The sequence below is a fragment of the Anomaloglossus baeobatrachus genome, chromosome 10 (genome assembly GCF_048569485.1).
Source record: "Anomaloglossus baeobatrachus isolate aAnoBae1 chromosome 10, aAnoBae1.hap1, whole genome shotgun sequence".
Lineage (NCBI taxonomy): Eukaryota > Metazoa > Chordata > Amphibia > Anura > Aromobatidae > Anomaloglossus > Anomaloglossus baeobatrachus.
In genome coordinates, this window is record NC_134362.1 from 197,159,730 (window position 1) to 197,173,729 (window position 14,000).

Below are 14,000 nucleotides of genomic sequence, written 5' to 3' on the forward strand. Positions count from 1 at the left end.
TGCGGGATGTTTGTCCCGCTCATCTCCGCCCCTCCACTTCTATTGGGCGGCCTCTCAGAGACGTTGCTGTGACGCTGAACGAACCGCCCCCTTAGAAAGGAGGCGGATCGCCGGTCACAGCGACGTCGCCGGGCAGGTAAGTAGTGTGACGGGTCCGGGCGATGTTGTGCGACACGGGCAGAGGATTTGCCCGTGTCGCACAACCGATGGGGGCGGGTATGCACGCTGGCGATATCGGTACAGATCTCAGTGTGTAAACCGGCCTTTGCTCTAGATTTATCACTAGCCCTATCCATGTCACTAGCCTTATCTCTAATCCTAGGCTTATGCCTAGCCCAATCCCTAGCCTTATCCCTAACCATAGCCTTATGACTATCCCTATCCCTATCTTTTACCTTATTCATAAATTTAGCCTTATTATTAGCCCTATCCAATCACTAGCCTTATCTCTAACCCTTCCCTTATTCCTAAACAAAAACCTAGCCTTATTACAAACCCAAGCCTTTTATTTAGCCCTAGCCCTAGCCCTTATATACAACCCTAGCTTTATCACTATCTCTCTATCTATCTATCTATCTATCCCTCTATCTATCTATCCATCCCTCTATCTCTCTATCTATCTATCTGTCTATCCCTCTATCTATCTATCTATCTATCTATCCCTCTATCTATCTATCTATCTATCTATCCCTCTATCTATCTATCTATCTATCTATCTATCTATCTATCCCTCTATCTATCCCTCTATCTATCCATCCCTCTATCTATCTATCTATCTATCTATCTATCTATCCCTCTATCTATCTATCTATCTATCCCTCTATCTATCTATCTATCTATCTATCCCTCTATCTATCTATCTATCTATCTATCTATCTATCTATCCCTCTATCTATCTATCTATCTATCTATCCATCTATCCCTCTATCTATCTATCTATCTATCCATCTATCCCTCTATCTATCTATCCCTCTATCTATCTATCTATCTATCTATCTATCCCTCTATCTATCTATCTATCTATCCATCTATCCCTCTATCCCTCTATCCCTCTATCTATCCCTCTATCTATCCCTCTATCTATCCCTCTATCTATCCCTCTATCTATCTATCCCTCTATCTATCTATCTATCCCTCTATCTATCTATCTATCCCTCTATCTATCTATCCCTCTATCTATCTATCTATCTATCCATCTATCTATCTATCTATCTATCTATCTATCCCTCTATCTATCCCTCTATCTATCTATCCCTCTATCTATCTATCCCTCTATCTATCTATCCCTCTATCTATCTATCCCTCTATCCCTCTATCTATCTATCCCTCTATCTATCTATCCCTCTATCTATCTATCCCTCTATCTATCTATCCCTCTATCTATCTATCTATCTATCTATCTATCCATCCCTCTATCTATCTATCTATCTATCCCTCTATCTATCTATCTATCTATTTATCCCTATTACTAACCTCATCTCTAACCCTAGCCTTATTTTTACCCTATCCATAGCCTTAACCCTAATCCCAGTCTTCTCTCTGTCTCTAGCCTTATCCCTAACCTTAGCCTTATCCCTAACCCTAGCCTTAACACTATCTCTAGCCTTATCTCTAACCCTACTCTTATTCTTACCCCAATACCTAGCCCTATCGCCAACCCAAGCCTTACCTAGCCCTATCCTTAGCCCTTGTCTTGAAACCTAGCCTTATCACTAGCTCTATCCCTATCACTAGCCTCATCTCTATCCCTAGCTTTATTTATACCCCTATCCTTAGCCTTATCCCTAACCATAACCTTATCCCTATCTCTGTTTCTAGCCTTATGCCTTGCCCTATCCCTCACCTCAGCCTAATCACTAGCCCTATAACTAACACTAGCACTAATACTATACTTTGCACTAACCTTAGTTATAAGTGCAAAAACATAAAAGCTGCTCTTAGCAATGAATGAAGTCGGTGTTGACTCATGCGCATGCCCCGGACACACCTATAGTGTTTGATGCCCCTGTGCCTCCTTTTGCCTGCGCCTTTGCAAACAACCAATTAAACTAGAACAAGTAGGAAACAGGTCGTTACTGGGGAACGCAAAACAAGTTTGCTCTTCAATCCCTAAGCCAATGTGATTCGCACTGTATGGTGGAGGAACGCATAGTCTTACCTATACTCCCGGCTCCTAAGGGAATATAGTTTGAAGGCGCAGCCCAAGGCAATGACCAACAGCAGACCGCACACCAGGCTGCCAATCAGGGCAGCAGTGATGACCTTTCGAGGTACAATCACCAGGCAGTTCTGTTCATCGCTTCCGTCCTGGCAATCTTCTTGGCCATCGCAACGCCACGTTTCAAAAATACACAAGTTGGTCCCACAGTGAAAGTTCCCCGGTTGGCACGTGAAGCAGTTTTTTTCATCAGATCCATCTGGGCAGTTTTTCTGATTATTGCAGCGGTCGAGGTAAGAGTAGCACAGGCCGCTTCCTCCCTCGCAGGGATACTCTTTGCTTTGACAGGGTTTACAGTTCTCTTCGTCTTTGCCGTTGGGGCAGTGCCACCAACCATCACAAGTCTGTCGTTCAGAGTAACAGATGTCATCAATTCCACAGGGCTGCTCCCATGGCAAGCAGTAACCTTTAACCTGGTACGTGGCATTAAACCCGTGGCCCATGCTCTTTGGACGCGCATGATATGACAAGGTGAGCTGGCCATTGGCAGACTCGGCGCTGACCGTGTGCCGGTTGTTGCGGAAGGAGAGGGTTTGCAAGAGTTTATCGCTCCTCTCGCCGATTCCTTCATAAACTTTCACGTAATCGCTGTAGCCCAGCAGCAGGTCAATCTGAAGAATGACGTGGCGATTGTCTTGGGTGTCTACGTACCAAACGCAACGAAGATCTGACCGGCTGTGATCTGGGCGGAAAAAGTCTGGTGAAGCGAAAGAGCCATAAAAGTTGCTGAGTTTTCCACCGCAGGTCAGTTCGGGACAATTCTCTTCATCGACACCGGAGACGCAGTCTTTTACCGAATTGCACCTCAATTCGTTGGCCATGCATTGTGTAGAGTGAGCCGAGCTACAGGCGAAGGTTCCCATGGGACACAGGCTGGTCCGTATCTCGGTGAAAGGGTTCGTACAGTTCTGTTCATCCGAGTCATCTCCACATTCATCTACGGAATTGCACCGCCAATTATTCGGGATACATTTCCCGTTCCCGCACAGAAATTCATCGGTCGGACACGAGGTTAGCCCCATTTTTCCTCATTGAAAAAAAAAAAGAAACAATAGATTATTAAAACAATATAAATTGAATGTGTTACAAATTAAACAACTGGGTTTTAGGTTCTCAGCATGCAGGAAATTGAAGCCTGGAGGCATTAAAGTGAATTTTGTAAGTTATATGGAGGCATCACCTAATTTTCAGGATCGTTGGAGGCCCCACTGAGATGACATATCCACTTCAAAGGAAGGAAATACTCCTTTAATGCCGCCATATACAACTTATGATTGTCACTATGCAAAGTAATGCAGCTTCTCCTGAATAGTTATGCTATGATATATTGCTACGATATGCCATAACATTTTGACTGATGCATGTCTTATGTCTGGGACCCCTCTGGATGAGGTGCCATAGTCTTTTTCTGCACAGCCGTAATGCCCGATCCCGCTCCCAGGCTCCAGCGGGGGGGGCGTCCTCCTTCTCACCTGCCTGGTCGTGGTCCCAGTGTGGTATTCCCGCACGCTCTCGCTCCCAGGTGTCATGATCCAGGTCGGTATCTGCCACTGTGGTTTTCCCCAGCTCTAGCCTGGTCATGTCAGGGGTTAACTCCTCCCTGCCTCACTCTGGCTTCCGGGACACTATATCCTGGTGCTGCACCTCCGGTTCAGTGCCAGTGATAGTTTATGCTCTGCAGCGTGTATTACTGGCTCTGGTGAGTTACCTGATCTGTTCTGCTACCTGGTTTATGACCGGTACCCTCCTCCGTTCATCTGTCTGTCCCGCTCCCTGACTACCCATTCCTGTCTATTGTGTATCCTTCCCTATCTGTCTTATCCCAGTCCTGACCTGTTTGTCCTCAACACTTGTTTGTACTTGGATTTCCTGGCATCTGACCTGTATCCACGTTCCTGACCCTGACCTCCGTCTCTCCCTTCGGCTGTATCTGTGACTTCTCGGCTTCTGACTCTCGGCTCTCACCTGACCACGATTTGTTTATCCCTGTGCTATTGATGAGATCTCCTGCTGCTAACCCAGTATCCTGACTACTGTATTGCCCTCTGGTGGTTTACCTGCTAACTGCACTCTGAGGTTACACTGCTTGTATCTTCAGCTTCTCCTAGTGCAGCATGACACCAAGCCTCAGTGGGGGCGCCCTCCCTCTCACCTGCCTGGTCTCGGTTCCAGCACAATATTCCCGTATACTCCCGCACCTAGGCTCCAGTGGAGGCGTCCTCCCTCTCACCTGACCGGCAGCTCCACACGTTCTTCTCCTGTCCCGGGGTCTGCCGCCTCCTGCTTCCAGGCCACTCGCAGCCCTTCTGTGAGTGCCCATAGCGTGTGTGCGGCCACGCCCCCTTTCTTAAAGGGCCAGCGTTCCATTACCCGGAAGTGATCTCTGAGGTCTTCTATTAACCTAAGGTATTCACAGTGCTGGCCAAAAGTATTAGCACCCCTGCAATTCTGTCAGATAATACTCAGTTTTTTCCTGAAAATGATTGCAATCACAAATTCTTGTGATTATCTTCATTTAATTTGTCTTCAATGAAAAAAAAAAAATGTCAAAAAGCCAAATTGGATATAATTCCACACCAAACATAAAAAAGGGGGTGGACTAAAGTATTGGCACGGTTTGAAAAATCATGTGATGCTTCTCTAATTTGTGTAATTAACAGCACCTGTAACTTACCTGTGGCACCTAACAGGTGTTGGCAATAACTAAATCCCACTTGCCAAGCTGGAGTTTGCCAAAACTTACCTAAAGCCTAAAATGTTTTGGAAGAATGTTCTCTGGTCAGATGAGACAAAAGTAGAGCTTTTTGGGAAAAGCCATCAACATGGAGTTTACAGGAAAAAAAGAGGCATTCAAAGAAAAGAACACGGTCCCTACAGTCAAACATGGCGGAGGTTCCCTGATGTTTTGGGGTTGCTTTGCTGCCTCTGGCACTGGGCTGCTTGACCATGTGCATGGCATTATGAAGTCTGAAGACTACCAACAAATTTTGCAGCATAATGTAGGGCCCAGTGTGAGAAAGCCGGGTCTCCCTCAGAGGTCATGGGTCTTCCAGCAGGACAATGACCCAAAACACACTTCAAAAAGCACTAGAAAATGGTTTGAGAGAAAGCACTGGAGACTACTAAAGTGGCCAGCAATGAGTCCAGACCTGAACCCCATAGAAGACCTGTGGAGAGATCTCACAATGGCAGTTTGGAGAAGGCCCCTTCACATCTCAGGGCCCTGGAGCAGTTTGCCAAAGAAGAATGGTCTAAAATTCCAGCAGAGCATTGTAAGACACTCATTGATGGAACCGGAAGCGGTTGTGCGCAGTTATTTTGGCTAAACGTTGTGCAACCAAGTATTAGGCTAAGGGTGCCAATACTTTTGTCTAGCCCATTTTTGGAGTTTTGTGTGAAATGATCAATGATTTGATTTTTGTTTCATTCTCTTTTGTGTTTTTTCATTGCAAGCAAAATAAATGAAGATAATAATACCAAAGAATGTGTGATTGCAATCATTTTCAAGAAGAAACTGAGTATTATCTGACAGAACTGCAGGGGTGCCAATACTTTTGGCCAGCACTGTTAGTCTGTCTTCCATTACAGGTGCTGCCTGAGCAACGTTGCCTATTAGTGCATTGCTAGTTCTCAGGTCCCTGTACGTTACTGTGTCTAGTCCGGCTATTGATTTCTAGTTCCAGTCTTGTGTGCCTAACCTCTGTCTCGTCCTAGAACGTGCTCTCTACCACCACTTCTGTGTTGCCACGTCAGAGTCACTACCTCCGTGCCGCCACGTCAGAGTCACTACCTCCGTGCTGCCACGTCAGAGTCACTACCTCCGTGCCGCCACGTCAGAGCCACCACCTCCGTGTTGCCACGTCAGAGTCACTACCTCCGTGCCGCCACGTCAGAGTCACTACCTCCGTGCCGCCACGTCAGAGTCACTACCTCCGTGCCGCCACGTCAGAGTCACTACCTCCGTGCCGCCACGTCAGAGTCACTACCTCCGTGCCGCCACGTCAGAGTCACTACCTCCGTTCCGCCACGTCAGAGTCACTACCTCCGTGCCGCCACGTCAGAGTCACTACCTCCGTGCCGCCACGTCAGAGCCACCACCTCCGTGTTGCCACATCAGAGCCACCACCTCCGTGCTGCCATATCAGAACCATCACCATGCTGCCACGTCCGAGTTACCATCACCGTGCTGCCACGTCCGAGTTACCATCACCGTGCTGCCACAACCAAGAACACCAGCATCTGACATTAAGAGACTATACCTGTCCGTAAAAATTGACCACCACTGGTTCCTGGGAGTGGGAGCATGCGGGAATACCACGCTGGGACCGGTACCGGGCAGGTGAGAGGGACGACGCCACCGCTGGAGCCTGGGAGCGGGACCGGCCGTTACAACACTTAGCTCCGGAGAAATACAACAATGCATTACCAAAGTCACTGGTCACAACCGTCCCTACGTTTTCCGGATGACTGAGGTTCCCAACGATTGGATCCTAGCGATATGCCAAAACTTACAATGGCGGGAAAATTGCTCTAATCTATAGATAAATGCTAATCTTTGTTGGAAACTGTTGCACCTTCATCCTCGCGGCTCAGAAGGACGAAGGTAACAACTTTCAGTGGAGAAATTGGAAAAAGCGTTTAGCGCGAGAGGCGATCCCATTAGCTGAACCGCGGCGCTGTAGTTACCACTGTAATGACAATTGCTCAGAGTACTTTGCTTAATCTTCACGGCTTGAGAGATGATTTCTATCAAATTCCACTTCACTTAAAGAGATTTCATGCAGTCACGTCCTGTGATTTACAACACCTCCGCTCCTCTGCCAGATGGATATTAACGGGAAATGCGAGAGACGCGGAAGAAGAGGAGACGCGTGGAACAGAGCGTCAAAGAAGGAGACGGTAATGGAATATGAAATGGACAGAAGCGCGTCGTCGGGGCATACACAAGAGATCGCCGCGCGTGCAAAGTAAAAGGGAAGAAGTAAAAAAGAATGCAATTACATAATTACACCGCTCGCACTTCTCCGAATACAAAGGAAAATAAGTCAACATTTTCAGATCAGAGATTAGAAAAAACCCTCATTGACCAGTGGTTTAGTGGAATCGAGGAGTGCCTGTAGCGATTGGGGTTAGTGGACACATTGGACCACAGGGGGAACCCGGACTTACCCTTAAGTGGGAAAGGCTTAGCTACGCGCCTACCGCGAGGCGGACATCAGGTACCACTTCCAGGGCAGTGACTAGGACTGTAGCAGCTGACCCCCCAGGACAGGAAACGGACTCAGGTATAGACTAGTACCAGCGCAGTAACTGGTGCAGGCTGGATAGGTGTGTAAAAACAGGAGTGGTGGCCACGACAGGTATGGGAAGGCAAGTACAGGCAATGGACACAGAGGTAACAGGACCCGGCTAGCTAGCAGACTGGTATACTATCTAACTGAATGCATTGCGCAGGCACCTCCCCTAATGGGAAGGTGCCTTAGCTACTCAGTGGCATTTGCTGGAAATAGCACGCTGGCCCTTTAAGATGAGAGACCTGCTGCTGCGTGCACAGGCCCTGGGAAGAAAAGGAGGCAGAAGCGCACGTGGATGACCGGAGAGGTGCGGGGGAGGACGCGACACAGCCGTGGCGGTGAGCAAGTCGGCGTCCCATCATGGATATCGGCGCTACAGTGCCAAACACAGACCTGATGCTGTTTATGTACAGCAATTTTTATGATCACTGGGGGTCCGAACCTCAGCACCCACACCAATCAGCTGAGTTAAGGGGTCCTACCAAGTGCTTTATCCATATCGGCGCTACAGTGCTATACACAGACCTGATGCTGTTTATGTACAGCAATTTTCATGATCACTGGGGGTCCGAACCTCAGCACCCACACCAATCAGCTGAGTTAAGGGGTCCTACCAAGTGCTTTATCCTTATCGATTGTTTATTAGGCACAGCGCCACATATTTTGTAGTGGCTGTAACTGGTATTGCAATAGGAGGACACAGCTACAACAGAATGTGCGGCGCTTTGTCTGGTAAATGATGAACGAGATACAGTGCGCATGGCAGCACCTTCATTGAGCTGATTGCTGGGAGCACCGTAAGTTGGATCACCAATAATATAATATTGATGCGGTTGCCAAAATCAGATTGTGGAAGTTCTCAGTGTTTAAAGTTGGGACAGCACAACTCTGCATCCCGAGTAATGACCATTTTTGGGTACTGAAACTGCACACCTCCAGATACCGAGTAGTGGCCATTTTTAGGTACTGAAACAGCACACCTCCAGATACCGAGTAGTGGCCATTTTTAGGTACTGGAACAGCACACCTCCAGATACCGAGTAATGGCCATTTTTAGGTACTGGAACAGCACACCTCCAGATACCGAGTAATGGCCATTTTTAGGTACTGGAACAGCACACCTCCAGATACCGAGTAATGGCCATTTTTGAGTACTGGAACAGCACACCTCCAGATACCGAGTAATGGCCATTTTTGAGTACTGGAACAGCACACCTCCAGATACGGAGTAATGGCCATTTTTGGGTACTGGAACAGCGCACCTCCAGATACCGAGTAGTGACCATTTTTGGGTACTGGAACAGCACACCTCCAGATATCGAGAAATGGCCATTTTAGGTACTAGAACAGCACAACTCCGGATAACGAGTAGTGGCCATTTTTGGGTACTGAAACAGCAGACCTGCAGATACCGAGTAATGGCCATTTTTAGGTACTGGAACAGCACACCTCCAGATACCAAGTAATGGCCATTTTTAGGTACTGGAACAGCACACCTCCAGATACCGAGTAATGGTCATTTTTGGGTACTGAAACAACAGACCTCCGGATACCGAGTAATGGCCATTTTTGGGTACTGAAACAACAGACCTCCGGATACCGAGTAATGGCCATTTTTGGGTACTGAAACAACAGACCTCCGGATACCAAGTAATGGACTTTTTGGGTACTAGAACAGCACACCTCCGGATACCGAGTAATGGCCATTTTTAGGTACTGAAACAGCACACCTCCGGATACCAAGTAATGGTTATTTTTGGGTACTGAAACAACAGACCTCCGGATACCGAGTAATGGCCATTTTTGGGTACTGAAACAACAGACCTCCGGATACCAAGTAATGGACTTTTTGGGTACTAGAACAGCACACCTCCAGATACCGAGTAATGGCCATTTTTGGGTCCTGGAACAGCATACCTCCAGATACCGAGTAATGGCCATTTTTGGGTACTGGAACAGCACACCTCCAAATACTGAGTATTGGCCATTTTTAGGTACTGAAACAGCACACCTCCAGATACCGAGTAATGGCCATTTTTAGGTACTGGAACAGCACACCTCCAGATACCGAGTAGTGACCATTTTTGGGTACTGGAACAGCACACCTCTGGATACCGAGTAGTGACCATTTTTGGGTACTGGAACAGCACACCTCCAGTACTGAGTAATGGCCATTTTTGGGTACTGGAACAGCGCACCTCCGGATACAGAGTAGTAACTATTTTTGGGTACTGCAGCATCAATTGAAGTGAATGTGATCTGACCTGCAGTACCCAGAGCGGCCAGTACACAGCAAAAGGCAGTTTTATGTGAGCCCAACAGCCAACGTCAAGGCGTATCTCTTAATGTTTGGTCCCTATCTTGTCTAATGCCTCTCTTTGGGTTTTTAGATGTATTTTCTTAGCATTAGTGCATGTTCATATTCCTATCTTAGCATTTCAGAATGCAAGTGTGACTTTGTCATAATATATCTCTTGTTCAGTATGCACCTGTTCACACTTGCATATTAGGAAGTGCCATCAGTCTTTATCTTTACACAATACAAGAGCCGCCATAATTATCTCTGCTTGCTGTCAGTGAATAATACTGTCATCCAAAAGCTAAAAAACGCTGCTGTCTCACAGCTGAGGGTTTGCTACAATTGTATCCAGTGTAGGAAATCATCTATTAACTAAACAATTTGATCTAAAAAAAACTTTTCCATTTCCCCAAAGTATGACAAAGATATTCCCCCTGTACATACCTCTTATATACGACAGCCGAAATCCCTGAGATTGCCCCGAACTTAAAGGATCGGAATGAAAGAACATCCAGACATGATCTCTCAAAGACATGAAGGCCGGGGGGATAGTGGATCCACAGACTTTATATCCTTCCCTTTTAGAGGATGGACCGATCAGTAACCAGTCGACAGTGCACTTGTGAGAATCCTGAATATCAAAATTCTTAAAACTGTAAAAACATAAAAAAAAATCATTATTAAATGTATTTCCCTTACGGTTTGGATAAAAAATGTATTTATTCAGCCCCCAATTGTGCACGTTTTCCCCCTTATAAAGATGAGCTCGGCCTGTAATTGACATCATAGGTGACCACAACTATGAGAGACAAAATGAGAAAACAAATCCAGAAAATCACCGCGTCTGATTTGGAAGATTTTATTTGCAAATTATGGTGGAAAATAAGTATTTGGTCAATAACAGAAATTAATCTCAATATTTTGTTGTATATCCATTGTTGGCAATGACAGAGGTCAGACGTTTTCTGTCTTCACAAGGTTGGCACACACTGTTGGTGGTATGATGGCCCATTCCTCCATGCAGATCTCCTATAAAGCAGTGATGTTTTGGGCCTGTCGCTGGGCAACACAGACTTTCAACTCATTCCAAAGGTTTTCTATGGGGTTGAGATCTGGAGACTGCCTAGGCCACTCCAGGACCTTCATATGCTTCTTGCGAGGCCACTCCTTCATTGCCCTGGCGATGTGCTTGGGATCATTATCATGCTGAAAGACCCAGCCAAGTTTCATCTTCAATGCCCTTGCTGATGGAAGGAGGTTTGCGCTCAAAATCGCACGATACATGGCCCCATTCATTCTTTTATGTGCACGGATCTGTCGTCCTGGTCCCTTTGCAGATGAACAGCCCCAAAGAATGATGCTGCCACCCCCATGCTTCACAGTAGGTATGATGTTCTTTGGATGCAACTCAGCATTCTGTCTCCTCCAAACACAACGAGTTGTGTTTCTACCAAACAGTTCTACTTTGGTTTCATCAGACCATATGACATTCTCCCAATACTCTTCTGGATAATCCAAATGCTCTCTAGCAAACTTCAGGCAGGCTCGGACATGTATTGGCTTAAGCAGGGGAACATGTCTGCCACTACAGGATCTGAGTCCCTGGCGGCGTAGTGTGTTACTGATGGTAGCCTTTGTTACGGTGGTCCCAGCTCTATGCAGGTCATTCACTAGGTCCCCCATGTGGTTCTGGGATTTTTGTTCACTGTTCTTGTGATCATTTTGATCCCATGGGGTGAGATCTTGCATGGAGCCCCAGATCGAGGGAGATTATCAGTGGTCTTCTATGTCTTCCATTTTCTTATTGTTGCTCCCACAGTTGATTTCATCACACCAAGCTGCTTGCCTATTGCAGACTCAGTCTTCCCAGCCTGGGGCAGGGCAACAATTTTATTTCTGGTGTCCTTCGACAGCTCTTTGGTCTTCACCATAGTGGAGTTTGGAGTGTGACTGTTTGAGGTTGTGGACAGGGGTTTTTAATACTGATATCAAGTTCCAACAGGTGCCATTGCTACAGGTAATGAGTGGAGGACAGAGGAGCCTCTTACAGAAGAAGTTACAGGTCTGTGAGAGCCAGAAATCTTGCATGTTTTTAGGTGACCAGAATACTTAATTTCCATCATAATTTGCAAAAAAAAATCTTGCCAAATCAGACGCGGTGATTTTCTGGATTCGTTTTCTCATTTTGTGTCCCATTGTTGTGGTCACCTATGATGTTAATTACAGGCAAATCTCATCTTTATAAGTGGGAGAACTTACACAATTAGTGGCCGACTAAATACTTATTTTCCCCACTGTATATATGGACACGTAGTGGCCCCGCATATGCTGAAAGCATACGCTGGGTGCACATTGGCCTATGGATACGTCGGTGATATAAGTTGGTGGATAACTCCAAAGAAGTTCAATGTGACAGTACATGCAACGACGAAGTGAAAACGCTGAAACGCGTCGGTGATGAACGTGTCCGGCGATTGTCGAGTCACCTAATTGTTATGACGTCTCCGTGGTCTCCTTGAATAAACCAGCTGCAGTTCATGGTGGGGGGGTAGTTCAGGGGCCACCCGGGGCTGTAAATGACGCCTCTCCGCTCTGTATGTTGCTCCAGTTCACCGCTGCACGCAGCTGCTGAGATACAAAACGCAAGCTCACATTCTGCAACAGATAACGAGGCAACAAGAGGTGTATAATTAGTGCAAGTATGGAAACTAGGACGGGATGGTCGGATTCTGTGTGACAACGTCTCCTGTTTTCCATTCTTCAGTGTCTTAGGACTTTATTAGGTGCAGCCGTTGTAGTCGCCTCTTGCAGGATAAGGGTATGTTCACATGGGAAGGGTATGTTCCCTCTGACATACGCAAGGGAAAATCCACTGCGTACTACAGAATCGACACAGTGGATGGATTATAGGAAATGACATCTACCTGCTGCAGAGAAAATCTAAATATAAATGTCTTACCTGTAAACGGAAAGGTGGAGTCTGCCCATCCAAGTGCATTAACTGGAAGAACAACAGATGAGATATTATCACAATATCACATATTCATGTTACATTCTGTAAATAACAAAAAAATGACAACTGTGAAATAAAATATGCTTAGTATAATACTGCCCCCTGCGTACAAGAATATAACTACTATAATACTGCCCCCTGCGTATAAGAATATAACTACTATAATACTGCCCGCTATATACAAGAATATAACTACTATAATACTGCCCGCTATATACAAGAATATAACTACTATAATACTGCCCCCTGCGTACAAGAATATAACTACTATAATACTGCCCCCTGCGTATAAGAATATAACTACTATAATACTGCCCGCTATATACAAGAATATAACTACTATAATACTGCCCGCTATATACAAGAATATAACTACTATAATACTGCCCCCTGCGTACAAGAATATAACTACTATAATACTGCCCGCTATATACAAGAATATAACTACTATAATACTGCCCGCTATATACAAGAATATAACTACTATAATACTGCCCCCTGCGTACAAGAATATAACTACTATAATACTGCCCGCTATATACAAGAATATAAGTACAATAATACTGCCCCTAGGTATAAGAATATAACTACTATAATACTGCCCCTATGTACAAGAATATAACTACTATAATACTGCCCCCCTATGTACAAGAATATAACTACTATAATACTGCCCCCAATGTACAAGAATATAACTACTATAATACTGCCTATATGTACAAGAATATAACTACTATAATACTGCCCTCTATGTACAAGAATATAACTACTATAATACTGCCCCCTATGTACAAGAATATAACTATTATAATACTGCCCCTATGTACAAGAATATAACTACTATAATACTGCCCCTATGTACAAGAATATAACTACTATAATACTGCCCCTATGTACAAGAATATAACTACTATAATACTGCCCCTATGTGCAGGAATATAACTACTATAATACTGCCCCTATGTACAAGAATATAACTACTATAATACTGCCCCTATGTACAGGAATATAACTACTATAATACTGCTCCTATATACAAGAATATAACTACTATAAAACTGCCCCTATATACAAGAATATAACTACTATAATACTGCACACTATAGATAACAATATGGGCCTGTACAGAAAGAAGACTGCATATACAGTATGTCGGTGGCATTGCAGAACCTCTCA

The 14,000-nt window shown here is 45.4% G+C and overlaps 1 protein-coding gene across 2 annotated transcripts in view; it reads right to left on the minus strand.

The window, feature by feature from the left end:
* LRP3 (LDL receptor related protein 3) overlaps nt 1-14,000 on the minus strand; it is a 43,383-nt gene that overhangs the window by 9,066 nt on the left and 20,317 nt on the right. Inside the window, exons 2-5 of one of the 2 annotated variants that reach the window (XM_075326106.1) lie at nt 12,771-12,812; nt 12,298-12,436; nt 10,256-10,464; nt 2,159-3,245 (exon numbers count right to left, since the gene is read on the minus strand). In XM_075326106.1, the coding sequence (XP_075182221.1) occupies nt 2,159-3,245; nt 10,256-10,464; nt 12,298-12,436; nt 12,771-12,812 (1,477 nt within the window). Of the gene's footprint in view, nt 1-2,158; nt 3,246-10,255; nt 10,465-12,297; nt 12,440-12,770; nt 12,813-14,000 lie in introns of both variants that reach the window. The other variant, XM_075326105.1, reaches the window with a different exon arrangement.